This window comes from Choristoneura fumiferana, chromosome 25 (genome assembly GCF_025370935.1).
Source record: "Choristoneura fumiferana chromosome 25, NRCan_CFum_1, whole genome shotgun sequence".
NCBI classification, from domain to species: domain Eukaryota; kingdom Metazoa; phylum Arthropoda; class Insecta; order Lepidoptera; family Tortricidae; genus Choristoneura; species Choristoneura fumiferana.
In genome coordinates, this window is record NC_133496.1 from 14,370,047 (window position 1) to 14,390,176 (window position 20,130).

The following is a 20,130-nucleotide window of genomic DNA, read 5'->3' on the forward strand; positions in this document are numbered from 1 at the left end:
CAGGAAAACGCCGCAGACCTTTTAATACTAAGTAACTGTTGACTGGTAGAGATCCCTTAAAGGGATAAGTCCGCCTTTGTACAAGTATCTCAAAGTTTGTCAATTGTGTTTTGTTTCTTTTATTTTGTACAATAAAGAGTTTACATACATACATACTGTTACACAAAAAAACTTTACTAATATTGGTTAGGAGGCTAATCTGTGTGATACCTCACTCTTCTAAAATTTATTAACTAATATAGTATTTGAAAAACCAACTTAACATCAGTGTAATGCTACGTTATTCTTGCCCTACAATCTATTACTTATGCACACATCAAAGTGGACGTGCCTACTCGATTAATAGGCACATTGTATCCACAACCACCATTTATGTAAGCAGACTTGCCACAGCCGTTTGAATTATCTATGCATCAATTATCTGCTGATTTCTATTAAGCAAACGTAGTTAAACCTCCAAAGCTTCCTTATTTAACTTGATATTACCAGAAGATATTATTGCAGAAAAGAAATCAATGACTTCCGCTGTTGTGCTAACCACGCGTTGAGGTGTACCACAGGGAGATTTTTAGGTGCAAGTGAATTTATTCAAAGTTAATTATGAGCGTATTAAAACTTATTTTGTTGTGGTTACTAATAATCGTAGCAGTGTCAAAAGAAAATGAAATCAAAATTATTGTTGATGTTCTTGGAAGCTTTCATCAGCCTTCTAATGTTATAGCTAATTTGTGTTGGAAACCTGGTAAGCAGATTTCAACTGTTTTAAAGATAATTAATATTTAGAAGTTGATGATTACTGTTTAGCATGAATTGTGCCACTACGAGTATTTTTCAATAGTAATATTAATAATTATGATAACGAATTACGAAAAAAAAAACAAACAATGTGACAATTTTTTTCAGTGATGAAAAAACAGTTGATGTCTGATCTGGCTATTGCATCAAATGCCAAATCTATAAAATTTACTAATATGACAGATACTAAAGATCTTCTAATTAAAGAAAAAAACATATTTCTGGTTGACTTAGCATGTCCTGGAATAACTGAAGTCCTTCAACAGGTAAATAAATATTTGCTAACTGCTTCACAAAATATTTCTTTAGCCAATTTTTGTTGCCAATAAAATAATTAACATTTTGCTTAATTCATTTTAAAGGGAAATTTTAGCAAATTGTTCGGCAAACCATTCAGATGGTTTCTACTAAGTTTGGCAATTACCGATAAAAATGTGCCTTCAGAATTAAATGACTTACATATTCTACCTGACTCTGAAGTATACATCACACGACATAATCTAAATGACAGTTACAGTGTGGATTTAGGTAAGGCCTAGCATAGAAAGAAAAGAAGATAATATATATAAATTATAACAACAAGTCACATCAAAAATTGTAATTTTTTTTTCCTTTTTTTCATGTACCATGTGAAAGAACTACCTCTTTTATTTACATGTTAATTTTGAAGGTTTTAAAAATGCGACAATCTGGATTTACAGTTTACAAAATAAAGCCACATCGCGACTGGATCATAGAAAACTATGGCATTTGGACAGCGAACGTCGGTCTCGTCAGGTCAAGGCATGTCATGGAAATGACAATACCAATGAGACGTAAAAACCTTGCGCTTGAGACCATAACCACTTCCGTTGTGATTACTGACAACAACACCTTTAATAACTTGGATGATTTGAGGTAAATGTGCACTCAATAAAACAATTATAGTTTAAAAACCTAAAAACACACTTGTAATGGTAACTGCCTGACTATTGTTGCTTTAAGTTTTTTCTCCATGTTCCTCTGTTTTCTGGACTTACCTTACTATAATAATAATCTCCAAAACATCTTTTACATTGTCCACTTGACTGAAACGCTTCTTCCTAAATAGGTACAACCTGTGCCTTAGGTTAAGCTTTAATGTGGTATTCAATAAAAAAACATTTTATTGTACTCATATAACCTCATCATTTAGACCCTGGATACCTACATTCTTAGTCAAAATACAAGACTATTCTAACAAGCCTAGACATGGCTAGGTTATGTTATTCTGTCTTGGAGTTTCAGTGCGTAGCTTCCGACTCTATCATCACATCAACATCACATCAGTTCAATACGAGTAAAACCAGAATTGATAATTAAACTAATCTAACCTACTGCATTATATGTAAGTTTAAAAATCCAGCTAGCACGGTGCTATATATTTTATAGCAAACGTACGTATGATAAGTAAATTTTTATGATCAATGAAGTTATGGCAAAAGAAGTGGCTCCGATATTTTAGATTAACAGTTTTCCTTAAATTATACTAGTAAGTACAAAAAACAGAACAGATGCAGGTGGTAGGACTTTCTGCAAGGTCCGCCCGGATTGATACCACCATCTTGCTCGCTAATCCTGCCGTGAAGCAGCAGTGCTTGCACTGTTGTGTTTCGGCGTGGAGAGTAAGACAGCCGGTGAAATTACTGGCACTTGAGGTATCCCATCTTAGGCCTCTAGGTTGGCAACGCATCTGCAATACCCCTGGTGTTGCAAGTGTCTATGGGCAGTGGTAGTCTCTTACCATCAGGAGACACACTTGCTCGTTTGCCATCCAGCCGAATAAAAAAATCAATTTTCCTACACAGATATCCTGATATAGATACCATATCCAAATGTGGATACCGCCAACTGACGTCTCTCTACGACTTCATTAACGCGACCAGAAAAATGATATACGCTGTCGATTGGGGATACTACATCAACGGGTCTTGGACCGGCATTCTCGGGCACATGGTGCAAGGGGAAGCTGAACTTTCAGGTTAAATTATCATCATCATCATCATCATTATTAAATGTACTAATCTTAGGATTGTAGCTTAGCTCATTGACTCTAAAACTGACACATTATCTCTTCTTCTTTTCTTATACTGTATGAATAATAATCATGTAGATCCACAGTCTCATTACCAAAATTTATATCGACGACATGGTCATTCATGATGAAACTTTATAAAATTAAACATTACCTACTTTTGTTCACAGGATCAGTAATGTTTATAAATAAGGAACGCATGTCGGTTCTGGAGTTTCTGACGCATCCCATAGCTTCGTCTGTTAAGTTTATCTTTCGAGAGCCACCTTTGTCTTTTCAGAATAACTTGTATCTTCTGCCTTTTAATGGCTCAGTATGGTACTGTTTTGGATCCTTTGTCGTCATTATGATTACCGTTATGTATGTCAATGCGTATTGGGAGAAGAGGAAATTTAGGGATGAGGTATGTTTCTTATACATCATTTCAGTACAAAAGCTGATATTTTTGATTTGTATCAATTACGGTGTACAATGTGTTATAATATTGTTGCTTCCGTTAACTTTAAGGGATCATTCAATAGGTCGAATGAAGTTGATTTTTCTGAGAAACTTACTGTTTAACAGATAAATAACACAGTAACACAGTCCAAAACGTTCTCAATTTATAAATTGTTTTTGATTCATAACTCAAGTTTGTGAACTTTAGAATTAGATTTTTTACGATGACTGTGAACTCATTATATTTAATCGTTTTAACTAATAAGTTAAGTACCAGGTAGTTTCTAACGATGAACTGAGCCACTTGTCAAAGTTACGGGAATTTAAAAAAATACTATGTATAATCCTAACAATAATAATAGTAATATGGATGATAATATAGATGATGATGTCAATTAACAGGAAGATCGTGAAACGTCAACGTTGATCCCGAAAATTAGTGACGTGGCTGTGGTCGTTGTGAGTGCTATCACTCAGCAAGGAAGCACCGTGGAGTTTAAAGGTAACTACAAATAATAAACAATACAATTGGTTTCAAGTGTCCCGTGATATTTATTTATTTATTTATAGTAAATTTGCTGAGGGGCCACTCTGGCAGCTCGCCCTATCTTTGGTGAACTGTAAGGCTTACGCTAGCTGACGCAGTTTTCACGTAGCGAGTGGAAGCCTATTGAACAATAGTATAAGCAGTGCTAACTGCAAGCGCGTGCGACGAGTTTTACTAGCTTAGCTAGCGTAGCCTTAAATTACCGTTCTCGTAAAGTTCAAATTATGCTACTGTTTCTGAATAATACATTGTGTCTTGAGGGAGCTAAATAAGGAAATACTAACGAGTCTATTATAAGCCGGCTTTTAATGAGTCGATGTTCGTAATTCTAGTACCGCCCGTGCGACATGTATACAATGTTTTTCATCACATTTGCGATTAAAATTTTATATTTGTAAAAGAAAAAATATAATTCCTGCAAATATTTTATTGGATACCTTAGATCAGCATGCGACATGCATCATGTGGTCTTGCTGCTACGCCATGCGTATCATTACGGGCAATGACTCATTTTCACATTAAGACCTAGACTTTATGTATGAACTTGCAATTACATGTCATTACGCAGGACAGTAGCGGTCTAGTATCAGTATGGCGATGATTACAATTAGTTCAGGACGCACAACGTCGAAAAGACCAAGGTTAAGCACCACCCAAGTTGTTACACACGTGCGATGTATTAAAAACGTCAACGTTGATCCCGATTAGTGACGTGGCTGTGGTCGTTGTGAGTGCTATCACTCAGCAAGGAAGCACCGTGGAGTTTAAAGGTAACTACAAATAATAAACAATACAATGAATATGATGAAAATGAATATTACTTTTTCTGAATAGATGCTGAGACCAATAATCACCAACAAAGTTTGTTTGAATGTTGCGCAAGAGTGGTGCAGTATAAACCAGGACTTATTACATTACCTCTTTTTCTATCCTCCAAGATCCCCTGGTCCTCACATGAGGATATAAAAAAATTGCACTTTACTTGATTGGTGTTCGGTTCAAATTGTGAAAACAGAAATTTTGCGTCGGGCCTCAGGGGGCTATACCGCAATTAAGCTAGAGTCTATCGTCGTCAGCATGGTAGATAAGAGTATTAAGCTTATCAAAGAAGAGTGCTACCTATTCTGTTAGCAAATCTATCAGATATTTTGTGTTAACTCTACAGTTCTCTTCCACCAGGTACCTTGGGCCGCTTCGTCATCTTCGTTCTATTTCTCATGTTCCTGTTCCTCTACACCGCGTACTCCGCAAACATCGTGGTGCTTCTGCAGTCCAGCTCTGGTCAGATACGGACCCTCTCTGACCTGCTGTATTCTAAGTTGGAACTGGGAGTTGAGGACACGCCGTATAACAGACACTATTTTTCAGTAAATTTCTTTCATCTCTTAACGCTTTAATGTAAACTTTGCACTTAAAAATTATTGACCTTTATATAAGTTTCAAGTAAAAAAGTCGTGGTGGCGTAGTGGTTTGACCAATCGCCTCTCATGCAGAGGGTCGGGGGTTCAAAACCCGGCCCGCACCTCTAAGTTTTCAAAATTCATGTGCGAAATTTGAAATTTACCGCGAGCTTTACGCTGAAGGAAAACATCGCGAGGAAACCTGCACACACCTGTGAAGTAATTCAATGGTATGTGTGAAGTTCTCAGTCCGCACGGGCTGGCGTGGGAACTACGGCCCAAGGCCTCTCATTCTGAGAAGAGGCCTGTGCCCAGCAGTGGGACGAAAATAGGCTGGGACGTATAAGTTTCATTTAAACTATCGTGAAACATGATTGCTAGAAACATCCATCACGAACAGAGTTAACCTTAATAACGGTCTTCCATAAAAAGGAACTTATAGTTTCGCCATGTCCGTCTGTCCGTCTGCGGCTTAGCTTAGAAACTATTTCGTGCTTGAAAGCCGTAATTATGCATGGATAAAATATGTTACAAAGTAATAAAATGAAATCTTTAAAATAAAACTTTTTTAGTAGGGTAGTTTTTTTTTCTCTCGTCTAACCTTTAATGTAGGGCATCTTTAGATAGGTCTTTTAAAATCAATACGGGATGGTGCAGACGATTTTTCCGATACAGTTATTCGTTTGCGAAATGTTCAACTTTTCAGAACAAATTTTTGTTTTATTTTTAGATTCAAAAAGAACCAGTAAGAAAAGCGATTTACGAGAAGAAAATAGTGCCCAAGGGCTCCAAACCTAATTTTTATAACTTGGAGGATGGAGTTCGTCACCTGCAAAAGGTAATATTTATATTTCACGTTTAAAATGTACATGGCATCACAATATGACACCAAAATATTTTCAGCCAGTTCTTTAAGAATATTTAATTGATGTTGTGTGTATTGTCTGTTACTACTTCACGCCAAAAAGGGCTGGATGGATTTGAATCTGGATAGCTAAATGATATGACTGTCTTTACTCAATGTTCTTGTAATATTTGCAAAGTCTATTTGTATATTGTATTCCAATCCAATTTATGACAAGCGTAAACAAAGGTTAATGACCCGACCATAGACATTTAGTGATGTAAAACCTAGAACCTATTGCAATATAATTAATCTGTTCAGTAAATTGATTATTTATTAATTGAATAGATCAACGTATTTTTATGTATTTTATTATTTACAATACTTGATTTAATTCCAAAGACTTTTTATTCAATTATAAAAGCGGTAACTTTTTTTTAATTCAAAATCTCTTATTCTTCCGCGCATTAATCGATTTTTAAAATAACAAATTTTCCACCATATCTACGCTAGTCTATGCTACTACAGATTATACACATGTTTCAATCAAGGAATAACGTCAGATTTTGACGAAGATTTTTCAAATGAAAATTAAATATTCAAATCAAGTTAATTTTGGTAAAAAAAGTGATTAGAAGTCTAGTTAAAAGACACGAATTATAGATAAATATGTTATTGAAAAAAAAAAGCCGTGGTGGCCTAGTGGTTTGATCTATCGCCTCTCAAGCAGAGGGTCGTGGGTTCAAACCCCGGCTCGCACCTCTGAGTTTTTCGAAATTTATGTGCGGAATTACATTTTAAATTTACCACGAGCTCGTGAGGAAACCTGCACAAACCTGCGAAGCAATTCAATGGTGCGTGTGAAGTTCCCAATCCGCACTGGGCCCACGTGGGAACTATGGCCCAAGCCCTCTTGTTCTGAGAGGAGGCCTGTGCCCAGCAGTGGGACGTATGTAGGCTGGGATGATGATGATGATGATGTTATTGATCCGATCCAGTGGGTGTTTATACAAGAATTTTGATGAAATCGGTCTGTTTACACTTTTAATAAATTGGATAGGCATAACGTATAATATAATTTTTGTTTTGAAAACATGACTTCTGTCAAATTTCTTGCGGCACGTTCTTTCTTAGAAATGACGGTCCTTCTGAAAGCGCTGGTAGTATAAAGAAGTGACATGTAAAAGAGCCCTTTGCAACCTACTTAAAGAATAAACGTTTTGTTTTTCATGTGAAAGACTCCATTTGCTTTCCACTGCCTCCAAGGATCAGCGTACAAAGTGATTGAGAAGTATTTCTACGAGCATGAAAAATGTGGCCTCCGCGAGATCACGTATTATCAAGACGTCTCACCGTGGCAAAGCTGCAGGAAGGAATCTCCTTACAAGGAGATTTTTAAAATTGGGTAAATTGCGGCTTTTTCCTATCCAATCGTTCGCTTCCTACCAAAGCAACAAGAAGTAGATGGGAATGGGGGGGATGACTAATAGTTATTAATAATAATATTATTAATATCTTTATTGTATGATTATGATATTACACGTAGGTGAAATTGGTACAAGTACTTAGTAGTAGCGAGTCGCACATAATCTGCCCCATTGGAGCATACAATAGCAGACACAAAATTAATACATGCTTAATTTCAATGTCAAATAGATAAGTAGTAAGTGATTGCTTGGTCATGTTACAGAATAGATAATAGTATAAACTGAGACATGGATGCAATGAAAAACCAGAAAAAGAGACCAGCGCTGGGAATCGAACCCAGGTCCTCAGCATTCTGTACTGCGTGCCATACCCCTACACTACCACTGAACCCAGATCCTGTCCAGTTTATTAATAGCTGATTTAAGAGGTGCTTTATAGGAAATAGGGGTGTGCTTCGGGATAATTATCTATTATAGACGACTGGAAAGGAAGAGCCCATACAGTGCCGGACTATCGCCAGCGAAAAGACCCGGGCGTCTTTAACTATCCTTCCTTTCTTCCTTGGATCTTAGGTACGAGAAGTCCGTTGGTCCAAAGACCTTATTAATTTTTTAAAGTGTTGTATTCCAGTTTATTTCGCAACATGGAAACTGGCTTGGACGACCGCGCCTTTCGCCTCATCTTCTCCAAGAAGCCGGTCTGCTCTGCGCGAGGAGGCAACTTCGTGTCCGTATCCCTGGTGGACTGCTATCCCGTTCTACTTCTGCTTCTCTATGGGATGATACTTGGCGTAGTGATACTTTTGGCTGAAGTGTTGCATTATCGACGGAACACAAGGAATAGGGGTTAGAGCAAGACTGGCCAAACTATTGTGGAACTGGATTCAAACACTTATTTAAGCAAAATATATAAGTAGAGTTTATTCAATCACAACCTCAGATCACAACACAAGAAAACAAGCGAGAATGACAATCAAAATCAATGTCAGTACAAATCTGTATATAAAAAACAGCAAGAACACGGAGTCGGCCAGGATTACAATAAGATTTAGATTCCATGTATAATGAAACCTACAACACAAACCTCCGAGCGAGCTGGCAAGCCTTCTTTGTGTATAATTTTAGAAGTTAGACACCTCTAAAAGTAGCAACCGGATGTGTCCTTAGAATGTAATGAATTTGCCCACCTAGAAAATCTATTGGTCAGCCTTAGACTAGAGAAATTATAAATGAAAATAAATAACGAGCTAGTGTACTAAGAATATTGTATTTTTAGATTGAGGTAAAAAGTTATTAAAATTTGAAAATAATGACAGCTCGTTTTTTTTCAGTTTTTAGGGTTCCGGAGCCAAAATGGCAAAAACGGAACACTTTTAGTTTCGCCATGTCTGTCTGTCTGTCTGTCTGTCTGCCGTCTGCCGTCTTTGCTGAGGGACTATCAATGCTAGAAAGCTGTAACTTTGCACGGATATATAAGTAAACTATGCCGACAAAATGGTAAAATTAAAAATTAAAAAAAAAAATTTTTAGGGTACCTCCCATAGACATAAAGTGGGGGTGATTTTTTTTTCTCATCCGACCCCATTGTGTGAGGTATCGTTGGATAGGTCTTTCAAGGGAGTTGCGAAGACGATTTTTCGATTCAGTGATTTGTTTGCGAAATATTCAACTTTAAAGTACAAATTTTCATAAAAATCGAGCGTCCCCCCCCTCTAAAATCTAAACCGGTGAGTGGAAAAATTTGAAAAAAATCAGGATGGTAGTAAGTATATATCAAACTTTCAAGGAAAACTATAACGGCTAAGTTTGCTTGAGAATTATTAGTAGTTTATGAGTAAATAGCAGCCTAAGGTATAAAATATACCTAAACTTGGAAGATTCCGTATAAAATACGAAATCCTTAGAAAAATATTACTTAATTTTTTCGTAATGGCTACGGAACCCTATTTTGGGCGTGTTCGACACGCTCTTGGCCGGTTTTTATGTTTTCGTTTCAGTAAAAATTGTAAAATACGGGCAACTGAAGGCAGCTTGTATTATATTACATAAGTACTTCATCATCATCAGCCGGAAGACGTCCACTGCTGGACAAAGGCCTCCCCCTTAGAACGCCACAATGAACGACAACTCGCCACTTGCATCCACCGGTTTCCCGCTACTCTCACTATGTCGTCAGTCCACCAACGCTTCGTCTTCCGGTTCGTGGTCGCCACTCGAGGACTTTTCTCCCCCAACGGTTATCTGTTCTTCAAGCGAACATAAGTACTTAAGAAGCCAATATAGACTTAATACGGTGGGAAAAATAACTGCTAGGTACCCGTTTCAAATAATGTTAAAGTAAGAAAATAAACGATACTTAATTTGCGAATATAAAACACATCGATGTTAAGAATTCTCTTAGAGAGAGAGCTGAATATCTCATTGAGTAAGTACTTGGAAAATTTCGTGAGCAAATATGAAATTTGGAAGCCTAGAAACACGCGATCTTTCCATTATCTTAATAATTATGATGGTTCTGACTTTGAAGCATCTAAACATAAACCGGCCAAGAGCGTGTCGGACACGTCTAAGGTAGGGTTCCGTAGCCGTTACGAAGAAATCAAGTACGTAATATTTCTATTTTAATGAAAATTTTTCACTTTAGAGTTGAATATTTCGAAAACATATCGCTGAATCGAAACACCGTCTTCGCAACTCCCCAATGATTTTATAAGACCTATCCGCACTACCTATAGGGTTGGACAAGAAAAAAAAACACCAATCAATCGATATTTTTTTCCAAATTTTTCCTGTTATTTTGTCGACATAGTTGCTACTTTATATCCGTGCAAAATTACAGCTTTCTAGCAGCACTAATAATCTGTGAGCAAAGCCGTGGACGGACAGACAGACAGACAGACAAACATGGCGAAACTATAATATAACTAAATAACTTCCGTGTTTGCCATTTTGGCTACGGAACCCTAAAAATGTGTTGCTAGGTAATACTTAGGTTTGAATAGTAATTATGCTAATACATAATGTATGTGTAGCTCTGGACCAACGTCGACCACGGCAGGAATATCCGCTTTTGGAGTATCTTCTTGTGTAGCTCCTATCTCGTGCCCACCGTGCTTCATGCCGTTTACATCACTCATTTCGCGATCACTTGACGTGCACTTCAAGAAAAGAGCGTACTCCTACCTTAAAAGCCGGCAACGCACTTGTGACTCTTCTGGTGTTGCAGGTGTCCATGGGTGACGGTAATCGCTTACCATCAGGCGATCCGTCTGCTCGTTTGTCCCCTATACCATAAAAAAACGACTTATAATAAATATTTTATTTTAATAAATTTTTTGCAGGTCTTCTGAAGACCTCTTTTTGATAAGTTTTCGTTTATTTCACCTCTTTTTGGTTCACCTTGTCAAAATCTTTGCAGCCCTCCTTTCTAGTTAGATAAATACTACATTTAATACGTCGTAATAAAATGTTTCGACTAGAAACAAAACGATCATTGTCTTTTCAATCCTCCAAAATATCGCTTGCATTTAACTCCCTGATCCAAAATATATCTCCACTATTATACGATAGTGTAGCATTCAGAAAACAATGAACACAGTTTTAACCTACTTCGTAGAACAATAGAGCTGGAAACAGTTTGGCTGAGAACTTGTTTAATCATAGCATTCGTCAACTGCTAAGCTAGTGATATGTCAACGTGGAAAATTTAGATGCGGAGTTGGGAATGAACATTTGTTTACGTTTATTTGTTATTGTTTCTTACATAATAGTTTGGAAGTTTTATCTTTATTCTTGTACCTACTTAGTTGATTTTTTTTGATTCGACTGGGTGACAAACGAGCAAGTGGGTCTCCTGATATAACCCGGTATTTTACCTAGCGTGTGTGGCCGGCTTAATATTATTAATGTGAAAGTAACTGTCTGTCGGCCTCATTGTTGTAGATGTTTTTAGACTATTTTAGACTGAAAAACGTAGGATAGTTTTTATCCCTAGTTTTTTATAGTTAACGCGGAATTAGGATAACCGAATTTATCACTACGGAGTCGCGGACTATAACTAGTCTAAAATATAAAGTCGTCCACTGATGAACAAAGGCCTCTTCCTTACAAATGCTGCAATGAAAGACGACTTACCACTTGAATCCACCGATTGCCCACAACACTCGCAATGTCATCAGTCCACCTGGTGGGAGGCCTGCCAGCGCTTTATCTTTCGGTGATCACCACTCGACCTTTCTCCTCAACGGTTTTTGTTTACTTTGTTTATTCCGTACATTAAACAATAAAGGGTTTGCATACATGCATGTTGAAAATCGCAAACAAAGCAACCTCAACCAAACCATTAGGACACGGCTTATCAATTCTCATAGTCATTTAAAAATAAAACACGGTGCAGTGAGTAAATCTTTATATTTTATATTATAAAAGCCATTTGTCTTGTCTCGATGCAAATGCATTTTACGCGGCCAGTGGTTGGGATGATGATAAATTATCTCGACCTATAAAATATACACAACGACCATCGCCTGCGTGGAAAAGTTTATACATAACATGAATTATATATATGTCGTATATTTTGCTCATTTAACACAGAAACAATTGACCGGGGTAAAAAGTATTATATGTGCTAGCCCAGGTCGTAGTTTGTATATTATTATGTTATAATGTGCATCAAAATCCGTCCAACTGCTCTCCCGCGGCCTTGCGATAATTACGTCTATGCAACAAATAAGTGCTCATGCAGTTCCTCCGCATCTATACTGTAAGAACGAACACATCACCACCACCACACTATGTTGACGCGTTTCGAACTCAACTAGAGTTCGTCCTCAGAACAACACAACCGTTACTGCATCCGAACAGTATATGCTGGGAGAGAGAGAGAGAGAGAGAGAGAGAGACATGTATTTACACAATTCGATACACATAAAATATATTAGATGGATAGAATGAAAAATAACATCGACTCCACTCAGCAAAACGTTACGGCAAGCTTCAACGCTGTTTTTCAGTGGAACCCATTTAAAAACTAAAACATAAAAACATACAACACACACTGTGCTGTGACGACACGAACGCCAGCGGAAAGAAGTTCGCAAAGAAACATTCAATCCGGAAGCATGTATGGCAACACACGATCAGTTTAACCATTTTCAGGTATCCTCCCTTAGTTTTACTTCTTTTCTAATTTCGTTAGTGTTGTTTAAAATTAAGTAATAGGCTAATTTATGTAAAATTCATCATTAACTACCTAATAAGCGATTTGCTAAATTGTCGAACCACGCGGAGGAATGTTTATGGTGTATACTTTTTTTTTTTTTTTTTTTATTTGACTGGATGGCAAACGGGGTCTCCTGATGGTAAGAGATCACCACCGCCCATAAACATCTGCAACACCAGGGGTATTGCAGACGCGTTGCCAACCTAGAGGCCTAAGATGGGATACCTCACGTGCCAGCGTAGCGTGCGTGGTGTACTGTGTTTGCTTGTAACTGGGTAAATACTACCACACTTATTTTTGTTTTTACTGCATGTTTCACGGTATGTTACCTATTGGCAAACATAAATATACAAATAAAATTAAATATGCCGCTTACTATTTCTGGCCTACCTACAATAAAGAGTCATTGTTTTGTATTGTATGTATCATCATCATCATCCCAGCCTATATACGTCCCACTGCAGGGCACAGGCTGTTGTATTGTATCGATACCTCCTACGTATACTGGTACAAGTGACAAATTTCTGATTTTTAGTTTTTTGCATTTTTGTGATTAATATTTCCTTATTTACCTACCACAAAAAATTTGGACGGATATTCCTATTAGTTTTGGAAATAAAGTGACGTATATGAATGCATCTAACACCGTTTTGCTAATCGGTACAACGTATACTGAGGCAACCGACATGCACCACTATACGCGGCACCGATATTGTCGCGGGGCCGGGGAAGTCGAGTGTAACTGGCAGTTGCCTCAGTGTACGCGCTAGCCGTCGCTGCGTGCGGACCGCTTAAACTGTTCTACGAGCACATAATTTGATAGTATATATAAAAAAAACATGTTTTGGTTTGGCAAGACCACAATAGGCGTATTTCTCATAGACAGTCATGGAAACTAAATCCAATGTGAAACCTTTTCGTGATCTATTTCGCTATGATTTCTTTGGCAAATGTATGGGATGTCAACATAACATTGGTAGTACAACGGTTCCACCCCAGTACCAGTACGTGATTCAATTTCCTCGCTATACCTACATGTACGCGTGCTAGAAATATAACATTGCAGTATTACATTGCATTTTGGTAGTTGAGCATCCCAAAAAAGAAGGCGAAGGCATGCATGCTTTAATTAAAATGAGAACAGTAAATTTCAATATACCTACAGGTTGATAAAAAAAATCCTGTACTATTCTGTAACCCATATTAGGGCTACTGATTACTAATACCATATAAGTGGGAAAACATCGAAATTAGAAAGTCTTCTTGCGACTCCACTTCCATACAAAACTTTTTTTTTTCGACTCACAGTATTTTTCTACTTGGATCATATTAGTAATTAGTAGCCCTAATGTGGTTTAAAGTATAGTACAGGGTTTTAATAACACCCTATACACATTTTTTATACACACCTAAGAAATGGTACCTGGCTATGTATATGGCGAAAACGGGTAAACCGTATGAAGCTATAAAGTTTCCTAAGACTCAGAAATCTATTGTCAAGAAGACATTAATATATAAGGCGTATTATTAAAATTAATGATTATATCATGGATAAGGAAATTTGGAAATAATTCCGATCCGCATTGGCGAGTGCTTACTCCAAATAGCGAATTGAGAACTGTTTTAAATATGTAGTTGTGTTAAATACTTGTGATGTATAGATATCACTAAAATATGATTGTAAATCTGTTTACAAAATATACCTAGGTTTATTGCCAGACTCTTCTCAACAGAGGTTTTTACGAACCGGTGGTAAATTTTTTGACATTCATAAGTGCTTGTTACAATTTAAATTGAATAAAGATATTTTGACTTTGACTCAATATTTCATGTCAAAGCTTGTCTTAAGCAAAGTGCCAATCAGACTCGCGCACGAAGGGTTCCGTACCATCTATACAACTTCATTAGGATTAGCAAAAAAATGGCAAAAAAAAAACATTTGCTGTATGGGGCCCCCTTAAATATTTATTCTGATCTATTTTTTGTTATATATATATTAAATCGACTACAGTTATACATCATCTGTGAAAATTTCAACTGTCTAACTATCATGGTTCATGAGATACAGCCTGGTGACAGACGGACGGACAGCGAAGTAGTATAAAGTAGTAGGGTTTCCGTTTATACCCTTTGGGTACGGAACCCTGAAGAGGCACAAAAAGCTAAACCGTTATGTGGATACAAATGGGTGCGATGTGATATATGTATCACATGAGGAACCTTTCACAATAAAATATGAGTACACATTTGAACAGGAATACGAATCCATTGAATGTGCTTTCATTAATTTAAAGCACTTAATACAATTACTTTTCTTAATAAAACCATTTATATTTCAAGTGAGGTTTTTTATTAAAGTATATTTCTGTATTTTGTATAGCACGTTTAAAACATTACTAGCGGTATATTGGTACAAGTGGCATGCTAATGTTAGCGTATAATGATGCAAGTGATAAAAACGTTTATAAATCAATAGATAAAGGTAAAAGAGCATCTGTTTATTGTTCATTGCAAGCCATATAAGTATTTCATCTAAAAATTCATATACAATATAAAAATATCGTTAGATCAGTAATCTACGCATTACGCCGTATACTGGAGCAAGTGGTAATTAGCTCAGTATACCGCACAACTACAAGATGTAAAATACGCGTATAGTAGTGTATCTGCAATTTTCTCAAAAACTATAAGAAATTTCAAAATTCCATGAATACAGGTAGAAAGCAAATATTTTCTTTGGAACCAATGCAAAATTTTGAAAAGTTATATCATCAAATGAGAAAGTTACAGGTTTTGGAACCTTTGAACAGCTCTCCTGTAAATTTATGATTATGCACTTGTACCAGTATACGTAGAAGGTGTCGGTATGTATGCATATACCAAATTTTAGATGAATCAGTCAACAGAAAGAAGGTCGCATTTCAATAAATTTAACGCACACACGATACAAACGAGACAAGCTAAAAGCTTGCAGAAACCTCACATTTTAGCATCAATTTCGTCGCCTCGCTGATAATGAACCCCCGACGACCACCACTAACAAATTAGTGTCAGTCAACTCGACACAACGGCAACACTGCAGTTTTCATCAACCAACCGCAGCGCACTCGGTAGTGGCCATCAAATTCGCATAAACAATGCACGAGCACGGAAAGCTGTGCGAGAACATCGACATGGGAAAGTGTCCTACTGTGATCGCACTCGTTTAAGTTCCATTTGAGCATGACGGTAATGGGACTTTTGGGACAACAATATGATAAAAATATTAGTGCCACTTGTCCCATGGGACTTCTGGGAGTAAATCGTCTCAGTTGTCCCATGATGGGACAACTCAATGGGACTAGTGGGACAGACGGGACCCTATAGACGTGAAGTCAAAATAATGGTTTTTGACAGCAGATTTAGATAGTAAATTATATTACCTATTATCAGCCGAAAGACGTCCACCGTTATACACAAAGAACCTTAGAACGTCAGTGAACGACAACTCTTTGCTTGAATCCACCGGTTACCCGCAACTCGTCATCAGTTCACCTAGTGGGAGGCCTGCCAACGCTTCGTCTTCCAGTCGAGGGTTTTTCTCCTCAAACGGTTATCTGTTCTTCGAGCGATGTTGCCCGCCCATAGCCACTTGAACTTGCATATTCTTCGAGCTATGTCGGTGATTTTAGTTCTTCGGCGAATTTCCATACCTATTACGGGTTATATTTGGCAAAAATCCTTCGAGCATAGTTCTCTCCGTACAAATAGATTTCATAGCAAAACAATATTTTAATTGGACCTGTATTTATTTCTGTATTCCTTATTTCGTAATGTATGTAATAAACAGATATCTTTTGCAGGTGGTAGGACCTTGTACAAGGTTCGCCCGGATTGCTACCACCATTTTGCTCGTTAATCTTGCCGTGAAGCAGCAGTGCTTGTACTATTGTGTTTCGGTGTGGAGAGTAAGTCAGCCGGTGAAATTACTGGCACTTGAGGTATCCCATCTTAGGGTTCTAGGTTAGCAACGCATATGCTATCCCCCTGGTGTCTATGGGCGGTGGTGATCTCTTACCATCAGGAGACCCACGTGCTCGTTTGCCATCCAGACAAATAAAAAAAATATATATTCAGTTGCAGGTTTTTTTTAACATACACATCCCAAGATGAAAAGACGGTTGCAAATTTAAACTTTGCAAAGCAAAAATACATAACAGTGCAACAATGAATACCAAATAACAATTATCTACTCGTAATAAGATAACCTCCTTTTTTTGAAGTCGGTTAAAAATAGTGCAAAGGCGAACTTATCTCAAATATAATAAAGTGTCTAAATATTCCACAACTTGCCTCTGTTTTAACAGTTTAATTTTTACCCAATTCAATTATCTGAAAGCATAATATACTATGCTCATTATATGTTTAACGTTACAATGTTAATTTATTATTGCAATAGCAATTATTTATATAAGCACTTACTTAAATCTCAATTAGTTAAATGATGCGGTTAGATTAATTAATTACTTTATGCAATGACACATGAGGATTATGATGATAATTATTAGTAAGTACACATAATTAATATTGTTAGTAAAACATGAAATAATTATTGGATCTCATTAGTTTAATAGGTAATCTTTGTAAAGGTGTCATCCTACGGGACAGGCCTAGCTTAGTGTAGCTGACACGGGTAACCTCTATCTGCAAAACTTATATTATAGTCTCGTAGCTATTTTTGTATTTGTTTTAATTTGTGTGACTTTCCGTAATTTCACTCTCCTGTGGCCCGGCGGAAGACCAGTGCTGGTTTTCAACCAGCGATATGCTGAGCCGGGACCTTTTTATAGCGGCAACATTTCCTATTGTTATATTTACTAATTATGTGTCATTGCTGTTATAAATAAATTATTTTCTTTCTTTCCTTCTTTCTTTCAAAAACAAGTACGGTGAAACTGTTCCTGAGCAAAACTTAATTTTTATGTACAATCAAGGGAAAAAATATGTATACACTTTAGTACCTTGTCCTTTTTTCGTCATATTTGAACTGCCATAATAATATATGAACTATCACAGCACAGTGGTTAAAATGACAAGGTACTAAAGTGTATACATATTTTTGCCCTTGACTGTACTTAATCTGTAATGTCGCTGTTTCCAATTTTTTTTGTCCATCATTCCATTCATTCCTTTCAGTTTTTCCACAAAAGGTTAATAATAATTACAATAACTCCTAATTAGCCATCAAACCATATATAGTTTCCATTATGGAACACACAGGAATATAAGATTTGCGATTATTGCGATGTAAGCAATAGGTAGCCTTAACGCTTCACAGCGATTTCTTGCAGGTGCACCTTCACAATAGACGGAAGTAAGGACTTAAGCTTAGCATGTAGGAGGTATAAAACACAAGATTACTTTTATTGGTTTGAGCGACAAGCTATAGTAATTTTCTCTGATTCATTATCGTAATAAAGTTTATAACATAAATACACACTTATTTTCCATCCCAACATACGTCCCACTGCTGGGCACAGGCCTCCTCTGAGAACAAGAGGGCTTGGGCCATAGTGTCCACGCGGGCCCAGTGCGGATTGGGAACTTCACACGCACCATTGAATTGATTTGCAGGTTAGTGCAGGTTTCCTCACGATGTTTTCCTTCACCGAAAGCTCGTGGTAAATTTCAAATGTTATTCCGCACATAAATTTCGAAAAACTCAGAGGTGCGAGCCGGGGTTTGAACCCACGACCCTCTGCTTGGGAGGCGATAGGTCAAACCACTAGGCCACCACGGCTTCACACTTATTTATTGTAAACATACTACTTATTAAATCAGTTATAAACGAAAAACAAAAAATGAACATTCACAAACAAAACACACTTGAATTTTAGAAATTATAAAATTCTTCTTCTTGGTTCTCGTTCTTCTTCTGTAGGGTGGCGCAAGCGACGACTAAAGAATCAGTTCGTTTTGTGAACTCACGCGCAGTGACGACAAAGCGTACTGATTCTAATGCCGGCGCACGGCTTCTTCTTTCTTGTTCTTATTCAGTCTCATTTTTCTTTTTCAAAGCGTCAATATTCTCTGAAAATGCCTTGAAGAGCGGTGAAACTCGCGTATAAAGTAAAGTGTTAACTGTTAAACTCAAGCTAATAAAAACAGCAAGTACAAAACACGCTTTACTGGTAAGTAGCTTAAGTTTTGTCGCCTGTATCAGTCCATGGGCACCACCTTTCGTCTAAATAGATCGTGAGACCATTCCAACAAGCCCAAACCTTTTGTTGGAATTCCAACATTCCAACAAAACAAAAGGCTAGGTAGCTATAAATATAAAATATCTTTAAAAATGTCATTCAACGGCATGCGAATTCACTCCTATACATTTCAAATCCCGTCAATTGAAATTGGGTAGTATTTACAATTTGCTTTAAAATAACAATAGAAAATGTAACCGACTTTAATAAAGAATTGTATAAATTTTTAGCTAAAGAAGCGTTCTATACAATTAATGAATATTTGAATAGTTTAAATTAGTTAATAAGAACTACAGGTGTCTTAGTTAACTGACCTTACAATTTGTAGGTACGCCTTACGGCCCGACATAGTGATACAAAACATTTACCTATAAGACCTCATGTAACTCTGTTGAGCAAATAAACGATTGTGAATTTGATTTTTTTTGCTTTTTTTGTGATGCCTATAACCGCAATTATTAATTCATAAATCAAATACATAAAATTTGAATTTCTACTCAAAACTGAAGGTAAACAGGTAAAGTTAAGGGTTTAACTCCGGTCTCATCCGGTAAACGTGAAAGTTTTATGAACAGTTATTTACAAAGTATAAACCACAACAGAAAATGATTTTGACTTGATGAATAAGGTAGTAATTTTTAAGGTAAAAATTTGCAAACTGATTATGAGAAAACAAAACATTATAACAGACAACAAAATAATCCTATAAGGGTCCCGTTTATTACCTTTTTAAGCTGTATTTCCACCAGAGACGTGCGGCGATGTGTTCCAATCCGCATGTTTATGTTGTACCTAAGTGCAAAAAGCCGTAATTATGTTAATTATCCTAATTCGTTTTTTTCATATTTATTGTTAGTAAAATAGCAGTAATAAATACCTAATTTAGAGGTTTTTTAAATACAAATTCCTGAAAATAATTTTTCCTGTATTTTTTTTAATCTTTGCGTAACCCTCCCTTCACTAAAAATATCTTCGGTATGGTTTTTTGCTCTTGTCAAAGTCAGCTGTTCAAACTTGTGGCGGCCATTTTGTGACTTAGCAGGGAGATAAAGGAGGGTCTACGGTCCTCTAACTTTAGCAGTGCCTTGATCGACTAATTAGCGCTAACAGACGTTTATGAATCATGTTTTTTAGCATCGGGCCTTCAAGGAGGCTCTAACTTTTTA

General features: G+C 36.8%; 1 protein-coding gene across 1 annotated transcript; it reads left to right on the top strand.

The window, feature by feature from the left end:
- The first annotated feature begins 510 nt into the window (after positions 1-510).
- On the top strand, positions 511-8,781 carry LOC141442148 (ionotropic receptor 75a-like). Its single transcript, XM_074107054.1, has 11 exons — positions 511-742; positions 904-1,061; positions 1,158-1,323; positions 1,497-1,692; positions 2,622-2,794; positions 3,019-3,251; positions 3,689-3,788; positions 5,013-5,200; positions 5,964-6,071; positions 7,316-7,482; positions 8,136-8,781. The coding sequence occupies exons 1-11, from the start codon at positions 601-603 to the stop codon at positions 8,353-8,355; spliced, it is 1,851 nt and encodes a 616-aa protein (XP_073963155.1). The 5' UTR covers positions 511-600; the 3' UTR covers positions 8,356-8,781.
- Positions 8,782-20,130: the final 11,349 nt, after the last annotated feature.

What these genes read in the sequence shown, in the direction of transcription:
- LOC141442148 (XM_074107054.1), top strand. Translation starts at nt 601, where the DNA reads ATGAGCGTATTAAAACTTATTTTGTTGTGGTTACTAATAATCGTAGCA. An exon ending in AGGGGAAGCTGAACTTTCAG is followed by an intron (nt 2,795 to 3,018) that starts GTTAAATTATCA and finishes TTTTGTTCACAG; the next exon opens with GATCAGTAATGTTTATAAAT. An exon ending in AGAGGAAATTTAGGGATGAG is followed by an intron (nt 3,252 to 3,688) that starts GTATGTTTCTTA and finishes GTCAATTAACAG; the next exon opens with GAAGATCGTGAAACGTCAAC.